This window comes from Agelaius tricolor, unplaced genomic scaffold (genome assembly GCF_023055355.1).
Source record: "Agelaius tricolor isolate 1412-34295 unplaced genomic scaffold, bAgeTri1.0.p SCAF_7, whole genome shotgun sequence".
NCBI classification, from domain to species: domain Eukaryota; kingdom Metazoa; phylum Chordata; class Aves; order Passeriformes; family Icteridae; genus Agelaius; species Agelaius tricolor.
This window is the reverse complement of record NW_027269267.1, coordinates 8,252,057-8,267,347: the sequence shown is the minus strand read 5'-3', so window position 1 is coordinate 8,267,347 and position 15,291 is coordinate 8,252,057. Positions and strand designations below refer to the sequence as shown.

General features: G+C 55.4%; 1 protein-coding gene across 12 annotated transcripts in view; it reads right to left on the bottom strand.

Moving 5' to 3' along the window:
• BCOR (BCL6 corepressor) overlaps positions 1–15,291 on the bottom strand; it is an 82,210-nt gene that overhangs the window by 33,839 nt on the left and 33,080 nt on the right. For 10 of the 12 annotated variants that reach the window (XM_071430301.1, XM_071430300.1, XM_071430303.1 and 7 more), the window contains 3 exons: positions 5,562–5,691; positions 3,991–4,069; positions 245–3,076 (listed from right to left, as the gene is read on the bottom strand). In XM_071430301.1, coding sequence (XP_071286402.1) covers positions 245–3,076; positions 3,991–4,069; positions 5,562–5,647 — 2,997 coding nt within the window. In that variant the 5' untranslated portion in view covers positions 5,648–5,691. Of the gene's footprint in view, positions 1–244; positions 3,077–3,990; positions 4,070–5,561; positions 5,692–8,664; positions 8,686–14,053; positions 14,194–15,291 lie in introns of those variants that run through there. The other 2 variants (XM_071430302.1, XM_071430305.1) reach the window with 2 other exon arrangements.

Sequence of the window (15,291 nt, the reverse complement as noted above, 5' to 3'; positions counted from 1 at the left end):
TTAAAGCTGGCTAGCCCATGCATACCTATAAGCCACACATACTCTTTACATTTCCTCACTCTCATTAATAAACTCATTTTGCTATTTAAAACCAATTTATGGCCAGTACGCCCCAACAAAAAAAAAACGTTCTGGTCTCCCCACCTGCGTCGCTTCTCTCAACTTTAAAAACTCAACTGTGACTTGCAACAGAGAAATAAATACCGACAGCAAGCGCGGCGGGTGCTGGACCGCGCGGGCTCACCTGCAACGCCCGCTGCTCCCGGCTGAGCTGGCTGGAGTCGGCGTAGAGCTCGGTGGTCACACACTTGAATCGGTCACCTACATAACCGGCAGAGTTTGCGATCCTCTTGGCCAGTTTGGACGGCTTGGGTTTCAGCGTTTTGCCATCGGCAGACTCCGCGTCGTCGGCTCCGTCTTTGGTATAGGTCTGGCTGGCATCGATGCTCGGCGGCACGGTCCCCACGCAGAATGGCTTCGCGTCCTCCTGCACCTTGCCAAAAGCCAGAGCTGGAGCATCGCTCTCGTGCGCGCTCTCCAAGAAAACAGGAGAAGGCTGGACCGCCACTCTCTCTTTAGGCTGGCTCGCAGATAAATCTTCTTTCCTTAAGCCGAACACTGATGAACTCTGGGCTTGCTTGAAATTATAGGTTTCGTGAACATCATTATTTCTTCCAAACTCCTCTCTCATTACAATAAAATCTCTGTGCTGAGACGCCTGCTCTACCTTGTGCTTTGTAGGGTCATTAGTCTGATTACTGCTTTCTGTAGCAAAGCTGGCTTTCGTTACGTTTGCTTCGCTCTTAGCTTCCTGCTCATCTCGCAGAAGATCCGGGAAAAGGTGTTTGTCGCTTTTTGCAGAGTTTTTACTATGGCCAGAGTTCTGGTGCAATTTCACGCTCTTGTCACTGGGCATTTCAAAATGCATCTTCCCACCGCTCTCCAGGAGCTCTGGCAATCGGCCCCGCAGAGCCGGGTCCTCATAGCGGACCCTCTCGTGAGACCGTGACCTCCGTTCTGTCTTCTCCTCCTTATTGATTTCCAGAGCTGAATGCTGCAACAGCATGGGGTGCACCATCCCCACTCCCAGAGCATCCTGGTAGGTCATGAACTCCCCCCTCCCGGCTGGCAGGCTGTAAGGGAGGCCGGGTTTGGGAGCCAGGTGGGTGGGGTAGAGGCTGCCGTTGGGCAGCAAGACAGGGTGAGGGTAGACATGTCCTTTCCCGTGTAGGGTGAGAGGGCTGATGGCGATCCCCTCTGGCACTGTATATGGGAGGTAGCTCCTGGGGTAGGGCAGAGGAGGGGACCGAAACGCCTCGTTGGGCGGCAGGAAGATGGGGCTGGAGGCCAGGGCAGTCTCGGTCGCCTTGAAGTTGGCTTCCTGAGCACAGGACTTGGCCACCTTACTGCTGTGTTTCGCAGCAGGGGTGGCGACGGGCTGCCCGACGTGCTGGATCACCGAGGCCGTGCTCTCTGCAGAGCTCCGCGCCGTCTTGGCGCAGTCCACGTTGGCATTGGGAGCTGGTGACGCTGACGCTGGCCGCCCCCCTGCTGACACCGTCCCCGCAACACTGCCAACCACTGCCTCCGTGCCACCCATCCTGGGGCAGGAGGAGCTCCGCGGCTGTGGCATAACCCAGTCCAGTGCCTTGTTTTTCAGTTGGACATTCTTCCCAGCCTCCTCATTGGGGCTGGGACCGGGAACGATCCAGGAGGATGGCGCCGTGCTGATAATTTCGGGCCTGTAGATGGGGCAGCTGTTCCCGGGAGAAATGGTTTCTTTCTGAACGATGTCACCGCCTGGCAAGTGTGTCCCCCCTCCTGCCCTTCCATGCACCAGCACTGTTGGCATAATTTTCTTACTGTGGTCAGACTTGCCAGCGGTTTCTGCATCAACCACTTTCGCCGACAAGTCCAGCGGTTTGTCGGTGACATCTTTGGTCGGGGTCTGCTTTTCCAGGAGTGGGGGAGACCTGCTGTCCTTCCGGTCGTGGCCAGCTTTCCGTGCATGGGGGGCAGATGGCATGGGTGCCTCCCCAGCATCACTGCCTTTGGGAAGCTTCCCATTGGAGAGGCGAGCAGGTGGAAATTCACTGCCGATGTTCACGTAGGGCTTTGGGAGCGTAACAGCAGAGGAGGGAGAGGTGGTGATCCTGGGGAAATGTTTGTGGAAATCAGCATAGGCATCCCCGACCTGGGCAGGCAGGGGGAGGCGGGGAGATGGCCGGGGCGAGTGGGGCAGCAGGAGTGCAGGATCTCCTGGCAAGTTGGCAGGGGCCGGCTTGGCGGCGGGGACCCGGGGCTGCTTGCTGCTCTGGATGTGGGGGTAGGCGTGCGTGTCCACAGGCGTGCCCGGGCTCACACCCATCTTCCACGACAAGCTCTTATCCGGACAGTGCACCAAAGGTGGGATTGCTGGAGAAGCTGAAGCAGTCGAGAGCCTCATGGGCGACGCCAGCGACGAAGGGATGTGAGGGGCAACGTAGTGGGAGGGAGGCAGGTATAAAAAACGTTCACCGTTCGTACACACGGGCGAGTAAGCCAGGTGCTGCGGTAAGCTGTAGGTGGACTGCTGAGGTAGCAATGCCTTGTACATGTTTAACGAATACTTATTTGGTGAGTCAAGGAAAGGGTATATGGTGGGCGTTGCACCCTCCATGTAGGGGTTTACCCAGGGGAGCCTTAGGTAACTAGCACCATTGACACCGAGGGGACTCTGCCTGTCCCCCGCAGCTCGGTCCAAACCCAGTGTCTCCCCTGTCGGGACAGAGGTTTTTTGTATTCCAGGTGGTGTTTTGTATATAGCGCTGAAGCCGTTCGGGGCTTTTCCAGAGACAGCTGCGCTTTCCACTGCTTCAGGAGGATTAGACTTAAACTGTATCTCTGGATTTCTTTCAGGAGTAAATCCCAGGCTGGCTATGGAACCCGTAGCATCCCGCGATTTTTCCGAGCCAAGTCCACACAAGCTGGAGTAGACAATGCTACTGGGCACTCTGAGTCCTTCTCGCATGAGCCCAGACCTGTCCATACTCAGAGCTGCAAGGCTGTCGATGCGATGTGCTGTAGTTGCATCCACCTTTACAGAACAAGAAGCACGTTACTTTCCCATCTCACTAACATGACTACCATTCAAGCTACAGATAGATCAGCATTTTGGATGAGAAACAGTAACAATGCAAACATGCTGTTTGTTGTGAAAACGCACAGAGGCTGATTACACTGGAAAATGGGAGAACAGGAACCTACAAGGTAATACGTATAACACCACAAACATCAACACCAATCTCTCCAAATCCAAAATTCAAACAGCCAGGAACAAAGGTGTGAGGACTCAAGCAGCCAGGAGTGGCCCAGAGACAATGCTCAGAGGCACTGCTCCTGTGCAACCAGCTCTTCAGTCCCAGCCCTCCCAGAACAAAAGGTGGGCTGTGGCACAGAGACCAGAAAGAGAAGGATTAAGTGTCTCTCCTCCTCATCCTCCTCCAGGACCTCTCCCTCCACCTCTCTCTGCTCTGGGGCTCACCACTGCCACATGATTCATGGGGCAAGGCATCTCAGGGTGCAGCATGAAGAAACGTCTGCCATCAAATTTCCTTCCCACCTGCTGCTCCCCATGTAGATTCAAAGAAAGGAAAACCCCACCAACTTTGCTGGAACATTGATGTTTTTCATGCTTACATGAAGTATTTTTGTCACACATGCTGGTGTTCTGCATGGCATTATTCGTAACAGCAAAACTAAGAACCTGAAGTCATACAACAACACATATCACAAAGCATCAAGAGATTAACAAGATAAATAAACAAAGCCCCAACTTCACTGTTTCACAGAAACAACCTGAATGTGCTCAAGCCCACTAGGGCTGCAACAGGAAGGTGTTTTAATCATTTCTCCAAATGGACCACGTAATAACAGCCAGGGGCAGGAGTCAGTCATGGTGGGGAGGACAGGCAAAAATTCATATGCAGCATGAAGCTTGTAACTTCTTACCACACTGTGGTTCAGGTGATTTTCCTCCCTCAACTCCAGTCTGCTTTTCGGTGCATCAGCATCATTAACGGGAATTTTCCTATTGAAAAACAGAAGCTTACTATTTGAAAACATCCTGTGCATCTCAGATCAGTGCAATATCATATCACCTCCATATTTTGATTCCCCTAGAGAAGTCCCATGAGATAACATATTTATCCTTCTCTGTCCCCATACATGCTGACTGCTTTGAAAAGCAAGGACCATTTGAAAATAAGCATAAAGGACTTTGACAACAGGAACACACCAAGTACATCTCAGAGCAGCCTCTTCCAAAGCAAGCAGTTTTTGTCAAGGTCTTCTCTTTTGGTCCTTGCCCTTTCTTTTTTCCAGGGGGAGAATATCCCATTTTAAACATACTCTGCTCATATACCATCCATAAAGACTGCTGAGGATAAAATTAAAACACACATGCTAATATCGTATGAACATCAGCTCTTCCATGCTTAAGAGGGAGCTGCACATCTGTGCCATACCAGTGTTGCAGCTCTGGGACTTGTTATCACAGAAATCACCAATAAAGAATATACCTTAGTGCCAAATTTCAAATCCCAGGGATAAAAATCACTGACATGCAGCAGAAGGAAAGTTTCAGCATTACCCAAAAGAACTCCTTTCAATCGAAGTGCTTAAAGGCATATCATCACCATAAAGCAGAAATGCGATTTTAATCAGTTTGTTTTTAAAAGATTCACCTTCCCTGCAAGCAGCACATACAATTATTATCTCTGAACAACTGGGAGGAAAGTGGGGAGGAAGGGTGAGAAAGTAAAGTGAGATGCTTGGATGTTTTGCTTCAGCTTATGTTTGCAAATAGTATTCCCTGCAAAGACCAAAAACTTCCACCAGCTTTTTGGACGCTTTTCACTCAACAGTGAGAACAGAGAATGAGGAGAGAAAAGCACTAAAACCACACAAAACTGGCACAGAGAACTGGAGGAGCATCTGCAGCTTCTGTCCAGCATCATTTTGCTTTTTAAAGAGCTGGGATTTAAGGGAAGGGGACACCTGCCAGTGCTTGTGTCATCCCATCAAACACTGTAATTTTGATCATCAATTGAATTATATTCAGCAGGAAAAAAGGTGGGGAGGAGGAGAAATTCACTTGTGGGAAACAGACACTACTGATCCTATTTCACATCACAAGCTGTTGGTCCAAAGGCAGGGTACACCAAATTGCAGGCACGAGCCCCTCTGCTGCAGAGAATCACCACAAGAAAACGTGCACTATTTGGTTTAATCCCCCTTCACAAATGCAAAACAATAAATTAATTGTAAAAGCACATTCAAAGGCTGCTTTGGGTGCGTCCCCACTTCACTGACCCAGGTTGCCTGTTCCATAGTAAATCAGCATCTGCTCTACTGCTCTCAGGCACGTCTTGACTCTCTCCCTTTGCCCTCCCTCCAAGCTGGGCTGATCTCGATTCAAGGTGGCAGCTTTCTGCTCCAGCATTAGGCAAGCGAGCAAACTCCGAGACCTCGCTCTGCAGAATTACAGTGTGCTTTAACTCGCCAGAAGCTTAAATATTTACCTGTCTTCATTAATTCCACACATGCGGACCCTTTCATTGCTCATCCAGCTATGAACGTTGCCATACAGGGGAGTTGCAGAAAGCATGACGTCTTCTTAAAAATCAACGCTTTTCTTCGAGGTTTTATATTCTATTAAGAAAAAGAAAAGAAGAAAAAAAGAGAAAAAAAAAAAGTTGAGCAGATTTGTCTAGGAGGAAGTGCAAACATCACGGCGGAGCAGCCAGCCTCCCTCCGGGTAATTAATAATGAATGCAGGATTGGTGCGGGGAGTGAGCTGCCTACGTTAACCGCTAAGGGAGATACCCGGCAATAAAGGAGCAAATTGAGGGCATTTATAGGTCAGAGGAGATGGATCTTTTCCCCAGCACACATCCAGAAAATTAAGAATCATTCCAGACTATCGACAAATAAAAGTTTCTCCACAGCATTTCATTTCCACAAGAAATGACTCAGCCAGCCAAGAACACACCAGTCCCCAAATCTTCATCTCACATAGACTGAACCAAGGAGGGAGATCCTGTGAGTGAGGGGGACATTCAAACAACCCACAGGAGCTCACAAAAGCCCTGCATTAGGAACACGCAGGAGAGCATGGCAAGAACAACCACATACCGCGTGTATTAGCTACGCTGATTGCTGATAAGGCTTTTACACGAGGACTTAAAACTGAAGAGACGCCGCTACAGAAGGCATCTAAATAAAACCCTCCCTTTTAGCGTCTGCACATGACTAACTTGGAAAAAGGGGTTAAAAATAGTAAGTGGGTTGGCGAGCTCCCCACCCCTTGATTTGATTAAGCGAGGAGCCCTGGTGGCTTCTGCATTGGAGCTGCTGTGCTGCTGCTGCTGCTGCTGCTGCTACTGCTGCTGCTGCTGCTGCTGCTGCGAGTGCTTTCAGTAATTCAATGATGCCTGCTCACTCCAGGGAAAGAAATCATTAGCGGGCTCACTGGAGAAGTATTAGCAGTCCAAGAGGATCGGCGCTGTGTGCAGCCAGAGAGGCAGGTGAAAGGTAACCACATTTTCACGTCCAGTGGCAGAGAGGGAAAGGCTTTTCCTCCCCTCTACCTTGCCTAATGCCACCTCCGCTCGCATTAAATTCTAGTTTGCTGCATGAGCGAAGTGTCAGGACAAGCTGCGTTTTATTAACAGGATTATCGCGGCGCATGATTTATTCCAGTGCAAGATTTTAATTGCTCTTCGGAGGTTGAGTCGTTTCTTTTGACTGAGCTTCAGCCTGCATCCTGCTGCTAAATGCTGGGTTAATAAGTAGGGGGAGCCTTTAATGCACAGGATATCCCTCAGCTCTTCCTCTCTCACAAAAATAGAAGCCTTTAAGCAGGAGGCATGATACTCCTTTTACACACACACAAGCCAGTAACGGGCGATTGACCACTGGGAGTTTAATGCCTAACGTCTCCCAAAGCATCCATGCTTCCCCAGCAAACTCATTTCCTTTGTCAGGCTACAAAATATGCAAATGATCACTTTGGCATTTAATAGGGAAGAAGCCCAGATTGGGCCTTTAACACAATACTTCACACACGTTCAGAGAGGTTTAAGAACTGAAACGGCAGGAAAGCCTTGTTCCCCAACACTTTTTTCTCCCCTCAGAGAAGCCTTTTGTGCAAAACTCCACGTCTGGAACAAATGTATATTAATGAAACAGCGCGTTGACCCTCCTTTCTCCACAACGGTTAGCTTTTCCTAATGAAGTCCGCACAAATCGCCGCGAGGAAACAAAAATCCACGGAGGTTAGTTACCGCGCTATCATTCAAAAGGAGTTATTTCACTGGAAAGACGTTTTCTGGACAGATTTACTGGTTTCCAGATGCGTCGCTCGTAATGTTTTCAATAGAGGCAGCAGCAGCATGGAGAGAGTGATTTAGGGTTTTACGGAAGGTTAGCAGGCACCCCGTGCGCTGCCTCATCCGTAAGGGACAGACACCGGCGCAGGGAAGGGCCTCGACGGCACAGTCCCGCTCTCCGTGCCCCGCTTCCCTCTGGGGCCAGGCTCCTCCGAGGGGCTGCCTGCGCCCTCCCGCCTGCTTTCCTCGCTGGAAATGTATCATTAAGATAAGGCGAGGTGCCTGAACTAAAGCCCATCAATCCCCTGACACGTGCAGATAGCGAAATGCTGAAGTTGCATGGGGGGAGAGTGAGAGCTTCCCCAGCCAAGAGCGGGTAATCTGGAGGCCCCATGTCCCACAGCCACCACCACCCGAGCAAGGGCAGAACCCGCCCGGTCGCAGGGACGTGGTGGGATGTCCCGGGGCCACCAGGCAGGTCAGAGCCCGCGCCCCCGAGGGCTGCCAGCCCCTTCCCCAAAGCCACCCCTTCTCACTGCGCGCCCCGGGAGCGCGCGTGTGTGCAGTTATAATCATCGCCGCCCTGATGAACTTCTTGTGAACTGTTTAAAAGTGGAGGTCTGCTGAACGAGCAGCGGCGCCACTGCCAGCCATAATTTCATTGCAACAAGCAGCAGACTTTTAACTCTTCGCACACCCTGTCCCTCCCCCTCCTCTCTCCCTCCCCACCAGCAGCTGCCTGTCGGGGATACCGGCTCACAGAGGCTCGGCCAAACGCGGGCAGCGCCACAAGCGCCCTGCGCTGCGGGGACGGGGGGGGACAGTGATGGGGGCGTGGGGGGCACCGCACCTATTTATACACCCAGCTTCCGCGGGGGTGGGCGCAGCCGCTCCCGTTATGCAACCCCGACGGCGGGCTGAGCGCCCCAGCGCACGGAGGAAACCGAGGACACGTCTCTCCCTCCCTCCCTCCTCCTGTCACCCACCGGGCCACCGCCAGCGCGCCCCAGGGCGCCGCAGCCCCCCCGGCCGCCCCCGCTGCGCTGCGCGGCGGGGCGCGGAGCGGGGGTCGGCAGCCGGAGCGCGCACGGCATTTCCTCCGGGAGGTGTCTGGCCGATAAAGCCATTTGCGGCTAAATATAGACGGTGATGCACGGAGGAGGGAGGGAGGAAGAGAGGGAGGGAGGCGCAGGGTGGGGGGGGGTGGAAGAGAGTGAGACGCGCAACGCACACGCGGTTCCGCAGCGATGCCGCCGTGTGAAACCAGTTGTGAAAAGCGCCTGCAAGCACTAACCTGCCTCCCGGTGTGCTGCCGAGCCGAGCCGAGCCGTGCCGTGCCGAGCCGCGCCGGGAACACCCACCCACCTCCCGCGCTGCCCGCGCCCCGCCGGCCCCGCGCCGCAGAGGCAGGCACAGGCACACACCGCACTGCTCGGGCAGCTGATTAAAAAGGGAAACGTTTGGGTCTCCCTCGCAACGTCAACAGACTTTTGGCAGCCATTGACGCCAGCAGAAGCAAAGTTTTGTTAACACGCTGCTGGCGTGGAAACGAGAAAAACCCGATGCCTGCGGGGAAGGGGAGAAGGAGGAAGAGGAAGACTCCACTTCTCCGTGCCTCCGGGGGAAAAGAGGAGGCGATGGCAGCGCCACCCGGGACAGGGCAGCCTGCTCTTCCCCCTCCCTCTCCACCCCCATGACCCCGGGGTGCCTGCCGGCGAGTTTGCGAGGTGAAAGTCTCAGCGAGGGGCGTGGAGGGGCGGAGGGGATGAGGGGGGGCGCCCGGAGGAAGCCCGGCGGGGCCGGCGGCTGCAGCGAGCCAGGAAGCGGGTCGGGAGGAGAATTGCAGCGGCGCACGAGTTCCCTTTTGGCGCCTTTACTCTTTTCCACCTCCGAGCTCCGCCTGGCAGCCTGCCAGTTTCCACTGCACAAGCCACGGAGCCGGCAGCAGCAGCGGCAGCCGGCGGGGAGGGCTGCGCGGGGTTTAAAAAGAAACCACTGCGAGAGCCGATGGCACCGACGGAGCGCCGGGAGCTTCGGCAAACAAGCCAGCCTTTCGGATATTAAAAGCCATGCAATAAATTCCCGGCCTCTGAGCCCTCCCCCACATCACCCCCCCGGGCCCCCCTTCCCCCCGCCCCGTCGCCGCCCGGTTTCAGGCCACTGGAAGGATCATTTCTAGATTTGTGAAAATCCCTGAGAAAGAAGTGAAAAGCAATCGGGGACTCGTAGTGATCTACTTCGATTAGCCCTCAGCCCCGATCATCTGGAGCTTGATTTGAAGGGCAGCGCTCGCACGGTATTTATAAGCTTAAATACGGGCTGATGCTTATGAATGTGTTTAGGTACCTCGTTTATCTTGTACCTCCGACTTATATATTTATGACTTATAGGAACAACGACCTGTGCCACGGCTAGAAAGGAGACTTCAGAGACACCGTATTGCTGCACCGTTTACAATGCGCCGTATAAAGCTCTGGCAGCAGCCAGCGATCTAATATTAGACAAGTGTTAAAAGAATAGGCTTGGCTGCGCTTTTTATATATATATGTATAAAAAAATAAAATATGCTATGGGGTTTTTTTATGCAATCTCCACACGACATCACCGCTAGTGACACGTTTTGTAAACCAGAGGAGGAAGCTGCAGACTAAGTAGCCGCCGCACGGATCCGCGGATTAGAGAAGAAGTTTGACCTTTACCCGGGACGTGTGGCATTTCATTTAACCATAAAGCTAAGCACAATGCGCCAGCGAGATCGCTAAACCGATTTAAAATACATATAGAGTCATGCACGACAGTAGTGCATCTCGGTTTAGGCAGCGTGCAGGCAGCACGAGGGGGTCGGCCACTATTTTAAGGCTCTTGCCGCAGCCACCCCCCCATCGCTCCCGTGTCCCCCGTGTTCCCCCCTCCCGCGGCTCCCACACCGTCACGTGTCGAACAGCGACCGGGACTTTCTGCCGTGTAAACACGGCACGGCGGAGCCGACCGGGGGCACCCGGGGCTGCCGAGCCAGCGGGGCATCCTCCCCGCCCCGGGCACCGCCGCCCCGGGCCGCCGGCCGCTCTGCCCCACGGAGACACCCCCGGTGCGGCGGGGCTCCGGTGGGCTCGGCCCCCCCGGCAGAGGCGGCCCGAGGGAGCGGCGCCTGTCACGCCGCCTGTCACGCCTTGGACCCTGCACAGACAGGCGCTGCGCCGGAGCGGCAGCGGCGCGATCCCCTCTCCCATATGCTGCGAGGCGAATCATTGCATCGCTCTCAGCTGCCGGCGGCAGCCAAAAGGGGGGAGGAAAAAAAAGTTTTCAATTAATGATAAGCCTAGAAACTGGGGAAGGGGGCGGGAGAGGAGGCCAGTGAGGGAAAGTTAAAATGGCTGGCGATCCTTCAAATAACCCTGTCTGCCTTCCCCTGGAGCCCACACGGCACTGCCTGCCGCGGAGCCCCGGGGGAAGACCCGGACGCCCAGGCACACGCTCCTCGAGGCCAAAGCTGCCTCGGGCGGCCAAGGCTGCCTCCGCACACCGCGATGCCCATACCTGAAGGCTACGGGACATTCGTATAGCGGCGGGCACTCACGTCATCCCCCCCCTTCCCCCGGTTACACCACATCGTGGGGGTGCGACAGAGTGGCTGCAAAGGCTCCCACACACACACAGCGGGGGGAGGTGAGGCGGCTGGTACCCAACTTTGAGGCATCACTGCATGAAGGATTTCCCAGAGATTCGCGGCAAACACAGACCCCGTCCGCTGCACTGGCAGCCCCGCACCGCCGCTACGGCGCCCACCCCCGGGCCCCCCCGTCCCTCCCCGGCGCGGGCGATGCCTCTGTCCCCCCAGGCGCTCGCCGCGGTGGCCGGGCGGGACGGGCGCTCCGGGGGGGCCGGGGGATTCCTGCCGCCGCTCCGGCCGCGGCGGGAAACAAGGCTACTACCGGAGGAGGCGGTGGCGGAAGAGGGAGCCTCAAACCGGCTCAGCCGCAGGAACCCCCGGGCCCCCACGCAGACGGGAGAGAGCCCGGGCTCCCTTCCGTCGCCCACCCGCCGCGGCATCTCCCTACCCAGGCCGGCCGCGCCATTTTAGTTACACACACACACACACTCACACACTCCCTATCTCACAACACACACAGACGGACACACTCACACACAGACACACACAGACACACACACCGCGCGCGCGCACGGGAGCGAGGTTTCCGCCGCCGCTGCCAGAGACAACAGGCAGCAGCAGCAGCAGCAGCCGAGCCCGGGCTGCGCAGGCGGAGCAGCGGCAGCAGTGGGAGAGAGGGACACACACACACACACACGCAAGCACACACACCCACGCACCGCGAGCCAGGCAGAAATGTGCATTTCAGGTAATTTAAGGCCGCATTCCCGGCGCACGGAAGGAAAAGCGCAGGCCTGCGCCCCACCAGCCCATTAACCCGCCGCGCAATTGGCATCCCGGGAACCCTTCATTGTTGCCTTTATTCCCTATGGCTTTTGCTCTCCAGGAGGGGGATAGAAAGAGGGGGAAAAAAGGGGTAGGGAGGGAGGAAGGGGAAAAAAGGAAAAATACCACCGAGCCAGCCCCTTCCCCCCGCTCGTCCCCCATTGTTCGTCCGCAGGAGGCTGGGAGAGCGCAGCGCCACGGGCTCGCTATTAGCCGGGCTCCGGCGAGCACTCCCCTGCCCCCAATAGCTCGGGAAACTTAGGAGGCAGGGTGGGGGGGAACCCCCCCACATTGAATACAAAAGCCCCAGCGCTCCTGCGAGAGTTGGGCGAAGGCCTGCGCTCACTTCCGCAACGTTATCCTAGCAGAAATACCGGAGCACGGCCCCCGTTTCCTTCCCCCAGCCCCCGCCGCACCCCCAGGGGGTGGAGTGATTAATGGGCCGTACGCCCTTGGTTTCCCTCCGGCCACCCCGGCACACCGCTCCCCGGCGCGGAGCCGCCGCGGCACGCTGGGCGGGGGCGGCCCCCCCACACATCCGTCGGGGACGTTGGGAGATATTGATCACGGACGACTTCATTTTGCATAACTGCGGCTGACAGGGCCTGTGGTTCCCTCATTTACGGAGCAACAGCTTCGCGGGGCTGATGGATGGGGAGCGGCTCCCTGCGCTCCCCCAGCCCCGCAGCCCCGCCAGGGGACGGCGGCTCCGCTCCTCATACAGCAAATGGCCGCGCACAACAGGCAAATATTAAACTTAGGTGCCTCCGTCTCTCGTTTTACCTAGCGCGGCCAGCATGGAAGCCTCTCGCTTCCCGCAGGGCTTTGTCTGCGCAGCCACGCCAGGGCCAGGGCCGGGGCACGGGGACCTTCGGCGACTACATCCAAGAAAAAGTGCTTGGGAAGTTGGGGGGTTTTCCTTCTTTTTTTTTTTTTTTTTTTTAATTCCCTCCTCCTAACAACAAACAAATAAACAGGCTGGTTTCTGCTAAACAATGCATAAAAATTAGCCTCGCCCCAAAGTTTATGTCGGGTTTATGGCGCTAACGTTTCTCCTTAATGGGAAACGCTTTCCCGAGCACTTCTGGAAAGCGCTGGCAGAGCCCTCAGTTACGAAAGCTGCATTACGAGCACCTCGACTAAATGTCTCTGCAACGTGTCCCGACCTCACATCCACCACCTTCTATTCTCCACCTTGAGAGGAAAGGCCAGTCCAGGGTGGGCACAGCCAGCGCCAAACACCGCCCGACTCAGCGTGCGGAAGGCACCGGGGGCAAAAAAAAAAAAAAAAAAAAAAAAAGAAACCTAACCACGTGAAAAAATAGAAAAATTACAAAGAAAAAAAAAGAAAGAAAGAAAGAAAGAAAAAGGAAATAAAAAGGACATAAAGTTGCCGGTAGCGGCGGTGCCCCGATGTAGAGGAGGCAGCGTGCAGGCCGCCACCGGCCCTGCCTTCCCATCCCGGCGCTCCGCACCGAAACAAAGCAGCGAATCAACTGCGATGCAGATGGGCGGCTATGAATTTTTTGCTGCTGCTTAGAGCTTTAATTACTCGTTCTTGATCCGTGGGACTACGACACGACACCGCCAAGGTTAAAATGCCCTGAACAGCTCTGAGCAGATGTGAACGAGTTGGCAGACGCGCAAATGAGGTCTGCCTCTAAGCATGATAACAAGTGACTAATACATTGCATATCGCTGAAAGAAAATTATTTTTCTCTAATTTGCATTAGCTTCTTTTTTTTTTTTTAACGCCGCCGACATTCCCTCCTCAGAGGCAGCAGCATAATCCTTAAAATATTGCTCCGTGACTTTAAAAGATTTGGAAGGAGGCAGCAATTGCCAGTGTTTTGGCTATGCAAGTGTTTTGGCTATGCAGGCTTGTTTATCTTTCCGCCTTTGCTCCAAGGCGAAACTAGTTTCGCAAGCAGTATTCTTGCAGAAAAATGGCACATGTCATATAAAACACCAGTTTATAGGAATTGATGCTAAAATTGTTGAATGACTACTGGTGCGCTTTTGCCACTAATAGCACAGTGTAATCCATAAAGGACCAAGGGGACAGTCAAGGCCAAAAGAGAAAAAAAAACATAATAGATTGACTGGAGAGAAATAGATAAAGACAAAACCCATCGACCAAAACGACTAAAAGGGGGGTGAGGGAGGGAATAAGCATCTCCCCTTCTTACCTGCTCTCCACCCCAGAGACACCTCGGCAAAAAGACAATAGTACGTGGAGGTCACTTACTATATAAAACACAGCGGTTCTCGTAGGTAGCGAAATTATGTCAGGTACAAATATAGGTTGGAACCCAGTTCTCCAAGTTTCCTCGACTTTCCAGAGGCTCTTCTGAAAGGGCCAGGAGATCACTCTGGGTACTGGAGCAAACTTCAAGAACAGACAGCATTTTATATCCTACGCTCAGAAGACACACCGAGGGCCTTAGATGCAGAGGCTTTGAGCAGAAAATAGCCACTCGGGAAATTAATGCACGAGGAGTTTTTCACTGAAGACCTACTCCAGGGATCCCTGCACATCCAGGTTATCAGGGGTCGTACGCTGCCATCTCAAGCGGCAACTTCTCTGCCAACACGTGTTTGTGAGGGAAACGTGCTGCCAGCCACCGCACCGCGCCGTGCCGTGCCGTGCCGTGCCGTGCCGTGCCCCGGGCCGGCCGAGCCCGCAGCCGGGCTGCCCTCTCCTGCCGCGGGGCTGCCGGGACACCGCGCCCGCCGCTCCTGCAAAGCCACCGGGGCCGGCGCAAACCTGCCGCCAGGAGGGATTTCCCAGCGCCGGGGCCGGGCACGGAGCCGGCCGCTCCTCCAGCTGCCTCCCTGCGCTTGTAAATCAAGCGGAGGCGGAAAGAGGGGCCGGGGGGAGGGGGCGGAACGCTTCTCCCCGGCCAGCGGCGTTTGCTGAAGCGTCGCGGCGGGCGGCAGGGGAGCGCGGCTGGGCGCCCCGCCGCCGCCGCCGCCGCCCGGGATGCCGCCGGGCCCCGGGGCGCCCCGCCGGGCCCCGCAGCGCCGGGCGGTGCCTCCGGGAGCGGCGGGGCGGCCCCGGGGCCACTCCGGCCGCAGCGAGAGCTTTTGTGTGCGAGTGCCAGCGAGGCGCGGGCTTTTCGCGCTCCAACAGCTGTCACATTATTTGCACTGGCTGTAAACAGCCTTCGCCTTCCCCCCTCCCCTCAAAACCCCCGCCCCCCTTGCCACAGAGTTAAATCCAGACTAACAATCCCCAGTTAGAGATCAAACCAACAACAGCAGCATTGTGTCTGCCTTCATTGCTTTACCATCAACTACTGCAGCTGGTTTACTCGAAACAAGGAACACCCTCTACCCACCTCCCCCGCCCCGGGGCCACAAACGTGCTTGTTCCCGGAGGTTGGCCGGGCGGAGCCGCGCTGCCCGGAGGGTTCCGCGGGCCGAGCCGGGGCTGCGGGGTGCTGCTCCGCCAGCCCGATGTCGGTGGGTGCCAAGCGCCGCGGG